The sequence below is a fragment of the Equus asinus genome, chromosome 24, assembly GCF_041296235.1.
Source record: "Equus asinus isolate D_3611 breed Donkey chromosome 24, EquAss-T2T_v2, whole genome shotgun sequence".
Lineage (NCBI taxonomy): Eukaryota > Metazoa > Chordata > Mammalia > Perissodactyla > Equidae > Equus > Equus asinus.
This window is the reverse complement of record NC_091813.1, coordinates 64501207-64521248: the sequence shown is the minus strand read 5'-3', so window position 1 is coordinate 64521248 and position 20042 is coordinate 64501207. Positions and strand designations below refer to the sequence as shown.

At 40.7% G+C, this 20042-nt stretch overlaps 1 protein-coding gene across 11 annotated transcripts in view; it reads left to right on the top strand.

Moving 5' to 3' along the window:
- Window positions 1–20042, top strand: part of STX7 (syntaxin 7) — a 65205-nt gene that overhangs the window by 23539 nt on the left and 21624 nt on the right. For all 11 annotated transcript variants that reach the window (XR_011497856.1, XR_011497862.1, XR_011497861.1 and 8 more), the window contains exons 3-8: window positions 9967–10036; window positions 12028–12121; window positions 12799–12936; window positions 13702–13754; window positions 14292–14388; window positions 15869–15941. Coding sequence is in view for 2 of the 11 variants with exons in the window: in XM_070496624.1 (XP_070352725.1) it covers window positions 9967–10036; window positions 12028–12121; window positions 12799–12936; window positions 13702–13754; window positions 14292–14388; window positions 15869–15941 (525 nt within the window). In the remaining 9 variants the exon portion in view is untranslated. The remainder of the gene's footprint in view (window positions 1–9966; window positions 10037–12027; window positions 12122–12798; window positions 12937–13701; window positions 13755–14291; window positions 14389–15868; window positions 15942–20042) is intronic.

The window sequence follows — 20042 nt, the reverse complement described above, 5'->3', positions numbered from 1 at the left end:
AGTCTACAACAGAGTTTTTTTTTAATATTTAGTTGTGGGTTTTTTTGTTCAGTTTCAATTCTGTGACTTGTATGTGACTGCTAGATGCTTGTCACTGTCAGGCAGTAGCTGACTGTTCCCTCCTAATTGTGGGTTATAACTATTGTGTGTCAATGGATATTTATCATTCTCTCTGCAAGTCTCATAACTGTATTGAGATTATTAAGGTTCAGTACCCTCCTAAAGCATGGTTCACATGAGTTGGTTAAGATACATCAGTAAGAATGTTCTCACCGTCTCTCTCTGACTTTGGAGAAGAACGACAACCACTTCGCGTGTCAGCTCTGATCTGTATCCAGTACAAGGTGCCCACAGGCACTGTTCTCAGTCAGAGTTCATGACAACGAGAGAGGGGATTTTCTCTCCATTTGACTTGGGAGACAGTTACCGCCTGGAGAGAGGAGGTACCTGCCCCCGGTCAGCAGCCAGGAAGAGTGAGGTCAGGTTTCCAAATGAGGCTGTCTGGCTCCAAGGCTGCTGGTCAGCAGTAAACTCTGCGTCTTCCTCAGTGTGATGTGGGTGGGGCTGAGTCAGAACCTCAGAATCACTTGTCCAGGGATCTTACTAACCATTTTTTCCCCTATGATTGGTTATTACAACTCTGAGGTATTTTGGGTTGAGCAAGAGATGTTTTGTGCTAAAAGAGAAGATAGCTGTATTCTGTTCTCAGTTATTTGGAGACAGTTCTTTGAAGGTGCTCTGTGTGCCTGTTAGGGCTGGTGCAGGGTGCCCCCCGCAGCCTGTGAGCTCTGACAGGTGGCACCGTTCATTACGTAGCTGCTGATACCAATGGCCGCCTGTGGTTTTATGACAAAAAAAATACTCTTTGCTATGAAGCACTCTTTCTTAAGTAATCCACTAGATGGCAGCAGACCCGTATGGAACAGAAAGTGTGTCTGGTACTGACGATGATGAAGCAGCAGAAGGCGAGCTGTTTTGGTTTTGAGGAAGTGATAATACACCTTTTCGGATGTGTAGGAAATAAGGTCCCCCTTATGTTATGAAAAGTGTAATATATTCTTTAAAGTCACCTCTGTAGAAGTAATGATGCAAATAGTTCTAAATTGTAGATATGCAAAAGTAATTTGTTCTTTATACTCTTGTAAAGGTGCATCCTAATTTAATTGTATCTCCGTGTATGAGGTGAACTTTTCTTCAAGAAACTGTTTATGGTCATGTAAAGAATTCATTCCTTAATTTTCATGTTTTATGAGGTTTTTGTCCTTTAAAGTTGGCCATATGCCAGTTAAAATTGACTGTGGCTGTCCTATAAATTCACAGTACCCCAGGCCAGATAATGAAATGAAATTCTGTAGAACCAACTTGGGAGAAACTAGGAATGATTATCGTTTTTTCCACATCACCATCCTGTTTGTCATCTACTTAGAAACCTTTCTCTGTCTCCCTTTCTCTAAACTAATTTTTCTTAAACATTTTTGAACATAGTCAACTTGGACATGGCAAAAGAGCCAGTGAACCATTATCCTACTATTCATATCTTCCAGAAGAAAAAGAACTAGGACGTAGCCCCAGACTGGAGAGTAATAAAATAAAAGAGTGATAATAACACAGCAGTTTGTCGTTATTGCCGCTGAGTGGATTCCAACCCCTAGCCCTGCTGTGGACAGCAGAGGGAACCCTGCCCGGTCCCTTTTTGTGCCATCTATTCCCTTCCATGCTGTGTCAGACAATGCTCCACTGCTATTCACAGGATTTTCATGGCCAGATTTTTTTGAAGTTAGGTGGCCAGGTCCTTCTTCCTAGTCTTTCTCCATCTGGAAGCTCCGCTGAAACCTGTCTACCCTGGGAGCCCCTGCTGGTATTTGAAATCCTAGTGGCACAGCTTTCAGCATCATGGCAACGTACAGCCGCCACAGTGTGGCAACCCATAGACAGATGGTGCGGGTCCCTGAGCCGGGAAGGAATCTGGGTCTCGCCGGTGAGAGGGCTAGATCTTAGCCATCAGACCACCAACAATACAACAATTACTCTACAAAAATGTTCATCCAATACAATCAAAAAGTAACCACAATTCTGTTTCTAAATTAAAGTGAGAAAAGGTGCAGTTGAAAATGATAACCCATACACACCAGCACGTATGATGTACTGATAACATATTTTTTCTGAATATTGGAGAAATTCAACTCAGTGCACGTGCAGGTTCAGTGGAAAATTTGCAACATTGTTAAATTTTGTACAAGATAAAGTTAGTAATGTAGTGAGTACTTACTAACTCAAGTAACATGCTGAATTGAGTTTGTAAATACAAAGTTATAGTAATTTTTATTAATTTAGGAGAGGGGTCAGTCAACTTTTTCTGTAAAGAGCCAAATAGTAAATATTTTAGGTTTTGCAGGTCACATGTGGTCTCTTGCGTATTCTTCTTTTTTGATATTTTTGTTTTGTTTTTTGTTAATTCTTTAAAAATGTAACAACCGTTCTTAACTGGAGGGCTATACAGAACCAGGCTGTCGGCCCCTAAAGGCCATCATTTGCTGACCTCTGGTGTAAGAGGATAAAGCTAGTCCTATGTAAAATGTCTCTGGAATCTTGCCAGTTCATGAGACCTGAAGAAAGGACAGGCAGTTATTTCCTGATCAGTTTCAGCCAAACAGAAGGGTCCTCCTGATCACTGGTGGGCCCTGAAACGTACATCTGAGCAGCTCAGCTTCTTTAAATTACTCCTTCAAATTAGGAACTTACTTTTCCTTTGTTTGCTTTGGCAGCTATCGTACACCTGGATTATAGAATAATCTTTTTGCAAGTCTTTTAGCTCTTTTAGCACACAGAAAAATATTGTTTGAAAACCAAGAAATCTACATTCTAATCCCAGCTTGTCTGGTAAATAGGTACGGTTTCTCAGACAAGTCAGTTATCCTGTCTGGTTGTCAACCTCATTTATAAAATAGGATTGAACTAATGCCGTATAATATGTTTGCTAAATTTGATTCTATAATTTCAAATTTATGTTTCCATGGGCCCTTTGTCACCCGATCAGATGATAACCCTTTGTTGATCCTCAAGGTTAGAGCTGTACAAATTCAAGGAACACAGATGAATCGGTGCTGATGTCCGAAACTGCTCCCCTGTGCCGGGTTCATAGCAGTTGCCCAGTAAGTGTTTGTGGATGAATGAACAATAAATGAGCACCCCTATCTATGTTTCTTGACTCTCCCCTTCTGTATACCTTATGTCTTAGAAATACATGTCACCTCTTATATAAGATTTGATCTTTCTAATGCTCTTTTGTGGTTCAGTTTTAAAAATGTTCATTGAGTGTCGACAGTATAGTGGGTTCTAGAGATGCAGTAATGAACAAGGCCTCGTCCTTGCCTTTACAGAGTTTACCTTCTGGTGGAGGAAACCAGTAGGTAATCTGATCATTTCAGTTTATGTCTGAGTGTGGTATCAGAGGTTGGAGTCTCTAAAGTAAATTGTCCTGCTTCTTACACCTCAAAACCAATACCGGTGCCACCTCCACTAAGGCTTTTTGGATTGTCCTCCAATAGAACACCTGTTTTGCAGGTCCTTGTTTGAAGCAGTTTCATAGCGTTTATTGCTACTGCTTCCTTTCTGGATTTATATGATGTCTTTTTTTTCTTTTCTAGATTACATGCTGCTTGAGTAAAGGGGGCTTTGTCTTACATTCGTATTCATGAAAAGCATCCAGCACTCATTAATTAAATGCATTCTATTAGGCGATCACATAGTGGTTCCATTCTTAAGAAACTTCACTTTATGAGATACTGTGTTATTGAGATAATTGTTTCAGAGTGAAAAGAAGGTTATCAGCTAAAGCATTTGACTTGTAAGGAACTTCAGTATCAATAAAACCTAAATAGCACTAAGTAAATCTAGCTTTTGCTTATAACCAGCTTCCGAGTCTGGCCTTTCTTTGTGCAGTTGTGCCCGGGACACTCATAGGGAATCACCTGTGTTACTCACGGTGGGTAGGCAAGGCTCCCAGACTCTTGGAGTAGTGTCGTTACTTCAACAACCGGCTTTTTCTCCTATGACCGCTTCTGTGATGGTGCTTCCCAGCAGTCATGACGTGATGACCCAGAAGATCCCAGTGCAATAAGAGTTCTGGGTGTCAGGTGGCCAAAAGTAAACATCTGTTACAGTTCATCCTTTTTGTTTCCTACAGTGAATATGTTTCCCTTTTTTGCTTACTTGAGCTTGAAAAAGAAAGCAAGCCCCTGTCTCACATAGTGCTGCTGTCCATCGTGGAGCCTGAGCTCCTCTCCTGTTTCCACAAAAGGGGCGAAACCAAGGCCTCTGTAGTTCCTGCACCCACTGCCAGGGCTCGCGTCTCCAAGGCTGAATCACAGGGTCCTTAGCTTGCGGACCAGCATGTAAGGGTAACCACGAACAGCACACCCTGTGTAAAGCACTGAAGGATGTGGATAGAGAAGGAGACAAGAGTTAAATTGTCTAAATACATGCATCCCAGAGCAAGGAGGAAAATATTGACAGGTGCCATCGTCGTCGCTCTGCAGCTGGAAACAAGGCTGAGTCTGTATTAATGCTTTTCTCCTTAGTAGCCCCTCCTTGTTCCTTCTGCCTTCTCTCAACACCTCGGCTGTTTGGAGTCACCCTGACTTTCAACCCTGGGGCCTTGCTGCTCCTGCCACATGCTGTATGGTACTCACGCTCATGACTGAACAGTATCAGCTAGTTCCCTCCAGCTCATGTCCTGAGCTTTATTCACACGCCCCCTCCCCTGGGTGTGGGCATACCCCTACATCCCCCTAAGAGTCAGCTCAGTCGCCGTAGCCCATCTTGGCCCCAGGTAGTCACATGTGGCCTCAGCTTCTCAGGCAGAGACACAGTTATCATCCTCGCTTGGATATTGTCTCTAAATCAGCTCAAGGGATGGAAGAAAATTTGCAAGTGGGTAATTAGGTGTAAATGTGAAGTATCTCTCTTCACTTGCACTCCTGAGTTCCCCAGTCTAAGTTTTCTTTCTCACTTTGGATGAAATGGCACCCTGGAGCAGTGGCTTTTTGTGAGCCTAAAGACCTAGCACTTCAGCTTCCCAAGATGTTATCTCCCAGATGACACCATAATCAAGTCTTCACATGGCCATTAAACATTCCACCAGTGCAGCAGCTTCTAGATAATGGAGTTCTGGTAGATCAGTGAATCCCATTGTCCTTGGAAAGTCTGTTAATATTTTTCTCTGCAAAGTGAGTATCTTGATCAGAACCACTGGTCTGTGGAATCCCATGATTGTGACTAATACATGGATTGGAAGCTGGTAGAATCATGCGGGGAGGGGAGTAGAGTAAGCGTAACGAGATCCATAGTCCTGCTATTTTGGTGAACATGAAGTTCTGCCTCCACCAAGATGGAAGTAGTGCAGTCAGCTTGCCACTGGGTGGCTGGCTGATACCCCCAAGAATGGTGCCATATTACGGTCATGCATTGCTTAAAACAGGGATGTGTTCTGAGAAATGCATCCTTAGGCAATTTTGTCCTTGTGTGAATATCATAGAGTGTACTTACGCAAAGAGACGGTATAGCCTACTACGCACCTAGGCTCTGTGGTACTGATCTTATGGGAGCAGGTCATATATGCAGTCTATCATTGAGTGAAACGTCATCATGTGGTGCATGACTATATTTACTTTTGATTGTTTTTGCTGCAAATTGATACCATGGCATTGCCAGTAATCATGTTCATCTGAGAAAGGGTAAGTCCATGTTGGTGAGCCTTCGTGTGGCTTTTATTTCTATAACCATTGCTAGTTTATTATCCCATTGAACAGGTGCTGGAGGAGTTGGGGTGAGGGGCAGGCTGAATGACATACATAGAACAAAACAGAGAGAGAGATACACCAACAAGATAACATAACACCTCATTCATAGTGGGCAGCTCAGGTCACCAGGTTACCTAGAACACCGTTGTTTACTTTTTATCTAGGGCTTGAGAGCAAGACCAGAACTATTCCCCAAAAGGATAACATTGGTTTGCCAAAGAGAGCATGATTTTGCTCGAAGATTCCTAAGGACTCCTATGGTTTTCCTCTTGGGACTCACCACTGGTATTGTGCAGCATCCTGATATTACACAGGCGTTTGAGTTACCATTGCATCAACCAGTTGTTAAAGCCAGGTTGTAGAGCTGCTTGTCCCACCACTTGAATTTCCTAGATAGCCTTTCTTTTGGGGAGTTGCAGCGAGAGCTGGCAACATTTGGGGCATTCAGTAAAATGTGTTGGAGCAGCATAAAATTTTCACCAAGCGTTGTTCCCCGTTTCTATTTGAGACGGCAAAGAAAAGCAATTTGTGATTTCCTTTGCAGGAGTATGTCAACAGTCCATACAGATGAATGGACCGCGATTCTTCACTGGGAGCAGGGCCCTGGATTTTCATGGACTTTATCTTCTACCTGCTGGCGTGCTCAATCCTTCAAGACACCCAAGAGCACATGTTGTTTCTTGCTTTTCAGATCCTAAATGCAGATGTAAACAGGGCGTTGGACTAGGGTAATGTCCTTAGGAGATGATCGGTATCCTTGAGAACTAACTTGCGGTACAGAGGTACAGAGTGTGTGGGACCGTGAGAGAAGACTGAAGGCTCTCTGCTGTCCCATCCGATTGAGAGCAAACTCCGTCTCATGCTCTCTGTTTTTTAGGAGAGAGCAAAAAGAATTTATGGATCAGCAGGTTTATGCAAGGTGCCAGAGATTGTGGCCATCTGTTCCAGTACACAGATCACGTTCTGAGGAGCATTGCAATTGGAGTCACCATCTGAATAAGCTTCTGATGGCCGTCATGACTATTTGCTTTCTGTAGCCTCCAGCCAGGCCAGTTAAATGGGAATAGGAGAGGCGTCCCCACTCCCAGCTTGCCAGGTCTGTGGTGGTGTTTCTGAGCAATGCAACAGGAGTAGGTGTCGCTCTGGTTTACTGCTCTGTTAGTGTGCAGGGCCCCAGCGGCTTTCCGTTGTCTCTTCTTTCTGTAAGAGCCTTACTCAGAGAGGATGAAAAGTGGGGTTGCTGAGGGTAGTGTATCTGTTAGCAAACTAGGGAAATAACCACGTGGTGGGTTTATGCTCCCACTGGGCTTCTCAGAAGCAGTTCTAGTGAATTCTTTTTCATGGCTGAACATTCATACATTGAAGTTAGTTATCCTTTCCAGGATTGATACCTACTTTCAATCTTGTATTGCTATTCATTTTTTCAGTGAATATTATTAAAGTTCCTGTTCTCAATCCGCTTTTGTACTGGCTTGTCTGACCTCTTCTCAGTTGTTTCTAGTTCTTCATCATGTGGATGTTGTTCCTTCTTTCTTATCTCTGTCTCTACCTTTTGTTTTCTGAGGGCTTTTGATTGTGATTGTATTCTTACCTGCTTGTTTTTCTTGATTTTTACCAGGGTGATATGTGAAAAGTTGATTATCAGTGAAGTTGAATTTCTCATACGTTCATTTGCTTGTTGTAAATTTCAAGATATCTTCTGTCCATTTTTCATTGGACTATTTTTCTATTACCGTTTTGTAGGAGTTTTTTCTATATTATGGATATTAACCCCTTAGGTCATCATATGCTGCAGATATTTTCTCCCATGTATAAGCAAACACACATTATTTATATATAATTGTAATATAGATACATATTTTTCATAGAACATTAAAAATTTTGTTTTGTCAGTTTGTCATATTTTCCCCCATGTTTTTAGTTTTGTATCATACTTAGATAACATTTTATACCTCACGCAAAGATCATAAATAAGATCATGTAATAAATACATTTGTGTACTTTTTTGTAGCAGTTAAATGGTTCCAACTTTTAGTATTTAAGTTAATAATTTATCACAGATTGATTTTGCTGTATGAGGTAAGACACGGTTCTCTGCTTTCACCCCCAAGTGGTTAGTCCGTTTTCCTGGTGTCATTTATTGAAAGTCTGTTTTTTCCTCCCTTGATAGGACTTTTTTCTGACGAGAACCCTCCTAAGGTGAGCTAGCTGCCTGCCTCTGTCCTAGAGGGGGCCACACCACAGTTTGTCTTATCAGTAAACTTTTTTTGAAAATAAAAGCTTTAAACCCCTGTAAGGTAGTCCAGGAAAATCTGTTGAGGTTGAGAAGGAAATATATAACTAATTACAAGCAGCCATAAGTTAAAAACAGCAAAGAAAATCTCTCCACCCTACAAAAATCTACTATCAAAAAGGAAGCAAAAAGAAATTCTTTGAAACTAGCAGAAGGGTTAACGGTTGCTATTTGCTCCGTGATTCCTCTCCAGTATTTATATTGTTCAGCTTTGACATGGCAGCAGTGTTCACTATATCATCCATGAGCAGAAGGTGTCTTGTGTTTTGGTTACAGTCATTCCCTTGATTCTGTAAATAAATAATGGCTGTTTAAACGCATTGGAGCTGTGTAAATAAACCACTTACTTTAAATGACACGAGTGGATGGGTTGGATTGTTTTTCTCTAGTTCTCGGAAGTGTGAAAGTTCCTTACCTTGAGGTGAATTTTCAGCTTACTTCCACCTGGCATTTGGTTTGTGTACACACGTGCACAAACCTATAGACTCCTCTTTGGTGAAGAGCCTCTCTTTACTGCCGTGGCCGTGGACTTCTGGATCCTGAGCTTAGCATGAATTCTAAACCCCTGGCTTGTGGTTTTAAATGTTTTAAACCTACAGAAAAGTAAAAGTGTAGGACAGTGCACTCTTTGTACCCCCTTCACCGGGTTCACCAGCGGTTGGCATGTTCAGCCTTTGTTTAATCCCTCTCTCCAGCTCAAACTTAAGCTTCTCCAACTGTCCCTACAATTTTTGTTAACAGCATTTTCTTTTTTCTGATTCCGAATCCAGTCAAAAATCATACATTGCCTTTTGGGTGTTTTACTATTTGGAGTTTTTTATTTCCTTTAGACGACACCTCACCCTTCATTTTTTTTTCCTTTGTTACAGTGACATTTTAAAAAGTCCCAGCCAGTTGTTATGTAGATTATCCCACAGTCTTGGTTGGTCTGATTTCTTTCCCAGGGTTAGATTCAGGTTAAATACTTTGGCAGGAGAAACGCTCGGCTCACCTTGTGACTTTGCTGTTGCATCATGTCAGGGTGCTCATGACTTTGTACCGTTGTGGCGCTAACTCGGATCTTTTGTTTTAAGCAACACATTCGTCTGTGGTAGAGTTAACTCTTATAATAATGTCGTCCATGTGGTGACACTTGGAGGTCGTGTGAATGTCCTGTGGTTTTAGCCTCCTTTGAGGATCCTTGCTAGAATCACCTGTTACATAGATAGTTGAAAACTGATTATTGCTAATTCTGTTATTCCTCCCTCATTTATTAACTGTAATTTATTTACTTTATATTCCAATGAATTATGTAATTGTTAGAATTATTTTCCTCCTGATTCTTATGCCAGTAGAGTTAACTGAAAGTCCATGTGCCTTTGTACCAAATGTTCTAATGGATAGAGAAGAAGTGACTATTTATGGATCATAAGTGCAGTTTTTCATGTTAACGTCCCCACACAATTTCCTCTTGAAAATTAATCCATTGTTGGGGCCAGCCCTGGTGGCCTAGTGCTTAAGTTCTTAAGTTCAGTGCACTCTGCTTCAGCTTCCCGGTTTGGTTCCCGGACACAGACCTACACTGCTGTGTTAGTGGCCATGATGTGCTGGCGGCCCACATACTAAAAATTAGAGGAAGATTGGCACGGATGTTAGCTCAGAGGGAATCCTCCTCAGGAAAAAAATAAATAAATAATCCATTGTCACTAACTAGATTTAAATCGTTTCTTTTTTCTTCTTTTTCAAGTAATGTTTCCTCTCTCTCTCTTTGTTTTTCTGTGTTTTTCTAACTGCCCAGTTGCTTGTATTAATTTCTAACTGCCCAATTGCTTGCACTAATTTCTGTTGCTCTAACATTTGTAACAATTATACATTTATTTTCCATCATAATAGCTGCAGAAATACAGAGGACTCTGAATCAGCTTGGGACACCTCAGGATTCACCTGAATTGAGGCAACAGCTGTAAGTATGTAATTAAACAAAAAAGAAAAAAGAGAAAAAACACCTGTTGTAATGTTCCTTGATGGTGGGTAGTGTTATGTTTACTGGAGAAAATGGTGGAAAATTAATACAGTATTTCTGCTTCCTTATTTGTACCAAGCTTTTGTGTAGGTTTCTCCCTGTCCAGAGTCTAAGGCAGATGTTTTTCTTTATTTTAAAATAAAATAGATCTGGCTTACTCCGTCAAAGCAGAACTTCTTTAGTTGCTTTCTTGTAGCTTTTAAGTATGTTGTTTTTGATGGCTCTGAACAATGGTTCTCTAAGCTTCTCTGTTGGTGTGATTTACTTCCCACAGCCAGCAGGCCCTACAGTGGCCAGACTTGTCCTTGTTTTAGATCCAATGTGTATCCAGTGGGAACTATCCTCCGAAAAGCTCACATCTGCATCCTTGAATTTCAGAAGCATTAGCCTCTGTTTGAAAAAAAAAAAAAATCTTATAATGACATTATGTAATACGTTTCAGTAAATTAATATGCTGTTAGAAGAACATCAAGAATACTGTGTAGTGTTAGAGATTTTACAGTGTTTTTACACATTTTCTCATCTGAACTTGACAGCATTGGAGTGAGAGCGATCCAAGGAACTATTTTCATTTTGCTGGTAGGGAAAACATGTCTGTTGGGGGGTCTGATGATTCATCCATCATTCTGAATCTAAATCTTCAGTCTTAGTTACAGCTCTAAATTTCAAGTAATATATTTGTAATAAGTGATATGCCAAACAGTGTTAGCTGTAGAAGGGGAAATTGCAAAGAAGAAGAAATTAAAAGATAGGTAATGGTAATTCATTTTTTTTTGAAGTACAATTTGAAGAATTTACAGTTATTTCTAATCTATATTTTATTTTTCTGCAGTAGATACATGTCAGAGTGGTAAAAATGCCCCAAATCTAAATAATAAACCATGACTTATTAAAATAAAATGGAATAGAAACACATAATTCTTAATAGTTACAATATTTTGCTAAGGTTAATAGTGGAGATTCTGAAAATGTAGACATCATTAAAGTCTTTTTAGAATTTTAATTATATTACTTTTTCTAAAGATTTAAAGAGGCATATTAAAGACAGAGCACTTGGTAAGTAGATTTAAGTAGGTTATAATTCTTCCTTATCAGTCAAATACAGATGTAAACAAACTGTTTCATAGTATCTGCTTGTTTTAAAGAACCCTAAGTGTGAGCAGCATGTGTTTGAAATGAGAGATTGTGTATGAGAGGTACTGATGTTGTCACTTGTAAAGCATCACATTAATAATGCGAGGTGTTTTTAGTGTCAGATTCTTTAGTTAGAAATCTTACTTTTTACTTTATAAGCTAGCTAGCAATATAGATACCAATACCGATGTAATTTACCTCTTTTATTGTGTTCTGTTCCCTTTACAGAGAAATGCTGTTACCTTTTTCCACAGCAAACTTAAATAATAGTAAATTTGTACTGTTACTTACTGCCAATTCCTTTCTCTCTTCTTTTTTTTTTTAAGTATCTATCAGCTGTAAATGCCCCTAAGGTAGAGAAATATGAGTGGCTGGATGTGCCCTAAAGATCTGGGAACTGGGCACAGTGTAAGGCAGCAAATCCTCTTTACTTATGTACTGAGCTCCCCGTTGTGGGCTGTAGATAAAGGCTCCCACACCCCCAGTGTCTCAAACATCGGACGCCTCACAAGCTCAACTTGAGTTGGCTTGAGTCGTCCTCCTTTCTAAATAGCTGCTATGTATTTCTCAAAACTTGGTTACCCCCCGTGTGAGAAAGGACCTTCCCTGTAATCTTTGCTCAATATTTATCAAAGAATAGAACCTGGAAAATTTTATTTTCATAGAGAAAATTTGGAGCCAGTCTGTAAAAAAGTGATTTTTATAAAATTATTCATCAGGGTTGAATCAAGTGGCAGAGTCGTGGCTTAAAGAAATATCTTAGTTCTTTGGCTATAATGTGTCTTCTCTCACTTTAGGCAACAGAAGCAGCAGTACACTAACCAGCTTGCCAAAGAAACAGACAAGTACATTAAAGAGTTTGGATCCCTGCCCACCACCCCCAGTGAACAGGTATCGAGCTGTGAGACACACTGTTGGTGCCATGAGTGTGAGAGAAAGCAGATGCGCTGCAGGATCTGTGGACTGTTAGGCCAGAAAGGAACTTAGGGGGATAAACTCTTATTTGAGATTAGTTCACAGAACACAAAACTATGCTTAATTGCCCAGGTAGTATCCGGTGGTTCAGTAAAGCAAAGATTATGTCCATGCAAATGCCCTGACCCCTACTGAAGTCAGTGCTGAGAAAGTGCTTCCTGCGTGATTGCTTCCTGACCTTCTAGGACTGACCTCACACAGGGCGCCCGAAGTTCAAGATGTGAGGGTCCCTAGGGGCGCGTATTTCTTTCCTTGCTAACTAAGCAGAAGTTACTACTTAGGTAAGAGCATAAGGTTTTATTTGCCTAAAAAAAAAAAAAAGAATTACTTTAAAATAACGGCCCACTTTTTAGGATGACAATTTCAGGTGAAAAATCCAGCGTTATGGGCCTTTTGCTTCAAGGTAAAGATACACAGTATTTGAACATATTGTCAGAATGTTATTGAGAATTCCTCAGTAAGGCCCTGTCATTGGAGAGTGAGTGAAAATTTCAGCATTAAATAAAGAGCCAGCTAGTGGTGAACCTGCTTTTGCAAATTCTGTGGAACTTCACAGCTTGATTCTAGTAGGTTTTCCCCCCACTTTTCTCTAGCGTCAAAGGAAAATACAGAAGGACCGCTTAGTAGATGAATTCACAACGTCGCTGACAAACTTTCAGAAGGTCCAGAGGCAAGCAGCTGAGAAAGAGAAAGAGTTTGTTGCTCGAGTAAGAGCCAGTTCCAGAGTATCTGTAAGTATTTAAAAAGGCATTGTAAAAATGAACAGTACTCTCTAAGGGTCCCTGAAAAGACTACCTAGGCATGTATTTTAAATCATGAAAGATCTGTGAGTATCTTGGAAATCAGTATTTGAATATTTATTTTCAAGTTCTCAGTTTTTAAGGGTAATAGTTATGTATTACTGTGATTGTTTTGTCCATGTCCTGGAACAAAGGATTACAGATTATATAAAAATATAGAAATGTTTTGTCTGAAGAGATCGAGGGTCAAATCTTTAATGGTATTCCCACATTTGCTTGAACTTGAGGCTGTTACTTTGCGTCTGCTAGTTTAGAGAGCACTTTACTCCTGGTTATGTGACAGTGATGAAATGAACATTGTGAATATATCATATCAATGTACACCTGGAGAAAATCAACGAAAGGATAAGTTAGAGTGAATTTTGACTTAACCTAATTTTAAATTCCCTTGGAAACTATTACAAGTTGTTCCTTAGTGTAGACGTTCCAAGACTCTATTATGTTTTAATCAAACAATATTTATTATTTGGCCCTTGAGTATAGTTAATGAATTGCTTCCTGGTCAGCTTAGGATATAATGTTATTATTATTTGAAGTAGTTGGCCTAAAATATTGCAACAAGAACTTTTCTCTGTTTCTCTACACAGAACACTGCCGTGCATACATTAATCAGGTTAGATTATAATGAGGGAAAATGTGAGTGCCGTGTGTTTTTCTTTGCCCCTTCTCAGTCCGTTCTCTTACTAAATTATTCAGGGTGGTTTTCCTGAGGAGAGCTCAAAAGAAAAGAATCTTGTGTCCTGGGAAAGGTAAGAAGTATAAAACATTATACAGATCAGAAGAGAGTTTTTCAAATACGTTTTATACATTGTGGTCCCTGAGACAGAATTAAAGCTTTCAGTCTGTTATGTCATGACTATCCTAAGTTATTTATAAATAGAAAACAATAAACTTGAAAATTTTTCAAAATAATTATTTATTGTATATAAGTATATAGAAATATTCCAGTATTGCAATAATACTTGATAATTATTTATTCAGGTAAATATTATTGACTTAAGTGTTATTTAATATAGATTATTGGCTGTGTGAGATTTAAGTCAACTGAGAAGAAATACCTAGCTGCCAAATAGAGCTTCCAGTAATTAAATAATAACTCTAAAAAATAATATCAGTGAAATGAAACATGAATGAAATTTGATTAGTATTTCTGTTATATTCTGGGAATTTAAGTGAACAGTTCTCTGACTTTGAAGAAAAAATATTCTATTTAGTAAGTACTTCTTAAATAGGAAGAAAGTCCCATTGTTTTAATAACAGTCTTTTTTTCATGTTCTTTTTATTAGCCAAACTCAACCTCAAGTGCAGGTGCAGGATGAAGAAATTACGGAAGATGACCTCCGCCTCATTCACGAGAGAGAGTCTTCCATTCGGCAGCTTGAAGTAAGCTTGACATTGTAGAGTTGGGCCCCTGCTCTGATCTTAGTGAGTTTGTCCTCAAGATGCTTAGATAATACTCGGAGAGGGATCGAGAAAGAAAACGAAATAAATACATCAATTTGGTGGCATTTCTTAGATAAATTAGAATTATTCCCTTTCTTAAAAAAAACAGTCTCTTTAGAATTTGTGCTACGAAGAGAGAACATACTTCCCTACACTCCCAACATTTTTTTGTTCTCAGGTCCCCTTAGCATTGAGAAAATAGGAGTCTGGAGATAACTGTCTGATCAGCAAGTGTGGATGGCTCCCCTGGCACATGATACACATCACACCTGTGTGAATAAGACTTTTTACGAGGGCTTTAAAAGTATTTTTTTTGCTCTCTAGTATTTTTATGACATCAAAGCAATCTGAAGGGTTTAGTAAGCCTTAGTTCTTACGGAACCCACCTGTTCCCTAGAAGGTGGGCTGATAATAGCTGACAACAGCTACAGTGTATCGAGGACTTCCGTGTGCCAAGGACTATGTGGTGAATTCTTTATGCCAATTGTCTCCTTTAGTTCTCATAAAACCTCCGTGAAGTGGTTAACTATGTCGTGATCATTGCAGATGGGGAAACTAAGGCACAGGATGAATATGTAAATTGCCCCACCCCTTCTGAATAAAATATTTAAATTTTACTCTTTAATCAGACAAAATAATAGTTATCATATATTGAAGAAAAGTAAATTTATAACTTCTTTATCCGTCACTATTCCATTGCATATTCAAATTTATTAATGTGGGACTTTAAATTTACACCTAATATTTTATTCTTTTAAGCTGTCAAGTTGATGTATAAATTTTTACTAGAAATATATCATAACAAGAATATTTTAGGGGCAGGCCCAGTGGTGCAGCGGTTAAGTTCGCACGTTCTGCTTCTCGCTGGCCCGGGGTTCACTGGTTCGGATCCCAGGTTTGGACATGACACTGCTTGGCAAAAAGCCATGCTGTGGTAGGCATCCCATATATAAAGTAGAGGAAGAAGGGTATGGATGTTAGCTCAGGGCCAGTCTTCCTCAGCAAAAAGAGGAGGATTGGCAGCAGTTAGCTCAGGGCTAATCTTCCTCCAAAAAAAAGAATATTTTATACTCTTGTGAGGAAATACTGCTTGTGCTAACAAAACTAATCTGATTGCATGACAAAACTCAGTGACCCAGGGCCCCTCTCTAGGATAGAGCCTTCATTTCCATCCTGCCTCTCCTGATACTTTTAATGTCACAAACTTATCTTAGAGAACAAGTTACTGTTATTCAAGGTCTCTTTAGTTGGGATTGTTTATAGTTAAATAGTTTCCTAGTATTTCCAACATTTGTGTATGAAGTCTGGATGCTTGTTTGCCTGTTTGCCTGGGGTGGTGGTTTGGGTTTTTTTAAATTTCCCCTTTTGTGGATTGGGGACTGAATTTCTGATTATAATAAAATGTACCTTTTTCTCTTAGGCTGATATTATGGATATTAATGAAATATTTAAAGATTTGGGAATGATGATTCATGAGCAAGGAGATATGATAGGTAAGCCCTGCTGATTAGATTTCGTGAGGTGGGAGCGAGCTAGACGCCGTTGACCTGTGGCATCTTCTCCAGCAGGAGAGGCTGCTCCCCTGCTCTCTTTCGGTCCCCCGGGAATTGGGAGCACAGTCTCTACAACACGCAAAGCATCATCCTTGGCGTTAGCTGAAGCACATCTCATTTTTGGCTCCTAATAATTGAAAGGACCCCCTCATTTATTTCAGGAGCCACAGATTTAGTCAGGGCCTCCTGCCGCTGAGATCATGGAGGGCATCATGCAGCATCGTTCTGGCTGTTTCTGGGACCTCTGATTTCAGTCTTGTCCCGGTTTAATTCTCATCACACCAGGGACTTTTTGGGGAAACGTGTGCTATTTGTAATTGTGCATGTTGTCTTGTCTTTTAGATTAGAAGGAATAGGTAGCCATTTTTCTGCTCATTCATTCTAATAGCTTTTTGGTAGATTAATTTAGTAGCATTACTTAGATGATAAAAATTCCTTTAGAAAAATTCTTTGAAAAAGTCAGTGACTGAGACTCCCTTTAAGTTTTAAATGTAATAGTAATTCGTTTAAGGTATAATTGTCAATGTTAATCAGGATCCTGATCATGTTTGTAATTTTGAAATATGAAGATACCTGTGCTTATGTCTAAAGATACATTTACTATATTTCCTGTATTTGGTTCAGTTGAAATACTTGGACTTATAGTTTAATATAACTATTATTTGTCCATTCTTACCCTGCTCTGTAGCCCCACTAGGCCACAGGGTAAAATTTCAAAAACCATTCGTTCATCCAACAAATATTTATTGAGTGCCTGCTATATCTGAGCACAAATCTAGACATTGGAGATTCAGCTGAAATTAAACAACAGATAAAAGACTCTGCCTTTGTGGCTCTTATCATCTAATGGGAGGAGAGAGACAATTTAAAAAAAAGAGAGAGAGAAAAGTAAGTAAATGGTGATAAGTGATGGGGAAGATGAGGCCAGGGCAGGGGATGGGACTGCTGGTGGTGGAGAATGTTGCTGCTTTGTGTAGGGCAGGCAAGTGAGGCCTTCCTGATAGGTGACGTTTTCGTGAAGACTTCATGGAAGTAAGGGAACAAGTAGGAGAAAGTGCTCCAGGGGAGGAAGAGCAGGCACCAGGACCTCCAGGCGGAAGCATGCCTGGCATCGCTGGGGAGTGATGCAGGCAAGAGGAAGATGGAGACAGTGTCAGAGGTCACAGGGGATGGCATCATGTAGCATCCTGAGCCGTTACAAGGACTTTTATCATTATTAATAGATGGGAAGCCACAGGAGGATTTGAGCAAAGCATGTTATAGTCTCACTTAGGTTTTCAAAGGCTCACTTTGGCTGCTAGGTTGAGAACAGACTCTGGAGGGCAAGACCAAAGGCAGAGAAAGCACTTCAAAGGTTATTGCAGGAATCCAGGTGAGCACTTGTGTTACCTTGGATCAGGATGGCAGCAGTGAAGTGGATGACAAGTGGTGGAATTCTGGATTTTTTTTTTTAGTGTAGAGGCAAAAAAATCTACTGCCCAGCTGCATATGGGGTGAGAAAGTTAATTCAAGGATGACTCTAAGGTTTTGGCCTGGCCCACAAAAGTTGTGGTGTTGCCGTTTTCTGAGATGGGGAAATTTCTAACTGGGGCAGGTCTGGCTAGATGTAAGTCAATAACTCCTGGATATCTTAAGTCTGAGGGGCCAGTTGACACCCAAATGAAGGTTTAATAGGCATTGGTAAGGTGAGCATGGAGTTCAGGGGAGAAGTCTGGGCTAGGGGTATAAATCTGGGGATCATCTGCACAGAGGGGGGATTTAAAGCTGTGGGATTAGGTGAGATCACATCGGAAACAGGTGTAGGCAGAGAAGAGAAGGGCTCTCAGGACTTCACCCTGCGTCCTATAAATATTTAGAGTGTGGTCAGCAAACTACATCCATTTGTTTGTGCCTATGGCAACTTTCATATGACGGAGGCATAGGTGAGTATTTATGGCAGAAATTATATGAAGCACAAATCTTAAAATATTTATTATTTGGCCCTTTCTAGAAAAAGTTTGTTGACTCCTGATTTAGAGCCCAGAAGGTTTAAGAGGAACCAACAAAAAAGACTGAGAAAGAATAGTCAGTGATGTAGAGGAAAACCAAGTCAGTGTGTTGTTCTGGAATGAGGTGGAGAAAGTGCTTCAAGAGCACTGGCTGGTCAGCTGTTGGAAATGCTGCTGTAGGTTAAGTAAGCTGAGGACCAAGAGTTGACTGCTGACTTCAGTAGTGTGTAGGATGTAGGTGATCTGGACAAGAGCTGTGTTGGTGAAATAGTGTAGGTGAAAGCATGAGGAAGAGAGAATGAGAGGAGAGCGACTGGAGGCAGCAAGTGCTCACAGCTCTTTGAAGGAGTCAAGCTGGAAAGTGGACCAGAGCATGAGGGCACAGCTGCCAGTAGATGTGGAATAAACAAAAGGGGTTTTTCGGTTCATTTTTAAGATAGTAGGTATTGATGGTGAGGAATGATTCATGAGGGAAAGAAATATTGCTGATGAGTGAGAAAGAGAAAAATTGCTGGGTGGAGGTCCTTGTGTTAAGAGACAAGGAATGGGAGAAAGTGCACGGATGGAGAGGTGGGTTCTTGCTGGGAGTGTGGACTGTTTCTCCCGGACAGCAGGAGAGAAGGCAGAGCACCGGTGCTGTTGCATGCAGTTGGTGGATAAGGTCGAGGGAGGATGTAGAGATGTCTTCTGATTGTTCCTGTTGTCTCAGTGACCTGGAAGTCAAGGTCACTGGCTGAGAATGACTCTGTGTGAGAAGTCATGAGAAGTGTGAAGAGAAAGGAGAAAGAATGACGTGGTCTTCCAGGAGGTGGGAAAATGAGGTAGGCTTGCTTGACAGTCATGAATTTAAAGTGAAGTAAGTCAGCCTAGGAGATTCTTTGTTGCATCCATGTTCAGCTGCATGGGTACTGGTTAGGGCTTTGTCATGTAAATATGACTGAAGTAGAGGGGACAGGGGAGCTGAGGGTGAATGCAAGAAAGTGACGATGCATGATTGCCTTGGGATGTAAGCCAGGTAAGGAGGGAAGAGAGAACATGAAGTATTTGAGGGACAATGAAGAAGTGGAGATCAATGAAGTTGGGTCTTAGAAGGAGTGAACTGTAAGGATAACAGGTAGTGAGACTGAAATTGAGATTATGGAGAAGCTGCAGTTACTGGTCGCGACAGGTGGGGGGTGTCATCACGGAGGCAGGTGGCTGAGAAAGGGTACCAGGCAAAGTCTTTGAAAACTGTGTGTTCAAGGGATTGAGAGGCCAAGGAATTAGCGGGTCAGCAGTTAGAGATTGAAGTCGCCAATATGTTTAATAGAAATGTGGAGGAGAATGTCAGCAAGTCGGGTAAAATATTCAAGGGATGAGAAGAGAAGACCATGAGATCTATAGATGTCTGCAACAAGGAGGGTTGGGTGAGGAGAGAAGACCATGAGATCTGTAGATGTCTGCAACAAGGAGGGTTGGATGAGGAGAGCAGACCATGAGATCTATAGATGTCTGCAACAAGGAGGGTTGGATGAGGAGAGCAGACGGTGAGATCTGTAGATGTCTGCAACAGGGAGGGTTGGGTGAGGTTGATAGCATGAGCTTTCAAACTGAGATTCGGTGGGAAGGAGGAGTGGTCTCTGCTGCTGCAAAGCGGCCCCCGTTCCACCCCAGGCCAGAGGAGGGTGGGGAGGAAAACTCACTTGAGAAGGCTGCATGGCTCCTCGGGGAGGGCTGAGTCTCAGCACAGAAGTAGGTTGATGATGGCCACAGAGCGAGGGTGGTTTTGGGGTCTATATTTACCCTAAGTAAAAGCTGAGATGCCGTCAGAGAACTCAAGCCAGGTGACAGTACTTTTCAGGGGTTACCAGGTAGAACGAGGCTTGTAATGAAGATGATCAAGTTTCGTTTCTTCAGATTTTTATGTCATCTTTGGATTACCCAAGAAATAATATAGGGAAGAATTATGGCCAGCTTAAAAAAATTTCAACTCTGTCCGTCTGCCACTAATATTAACCTTTGAATAGTGAACATGTTTAGTCTTACCTTGAATGCAGTCTGGTGATCTGTGCAG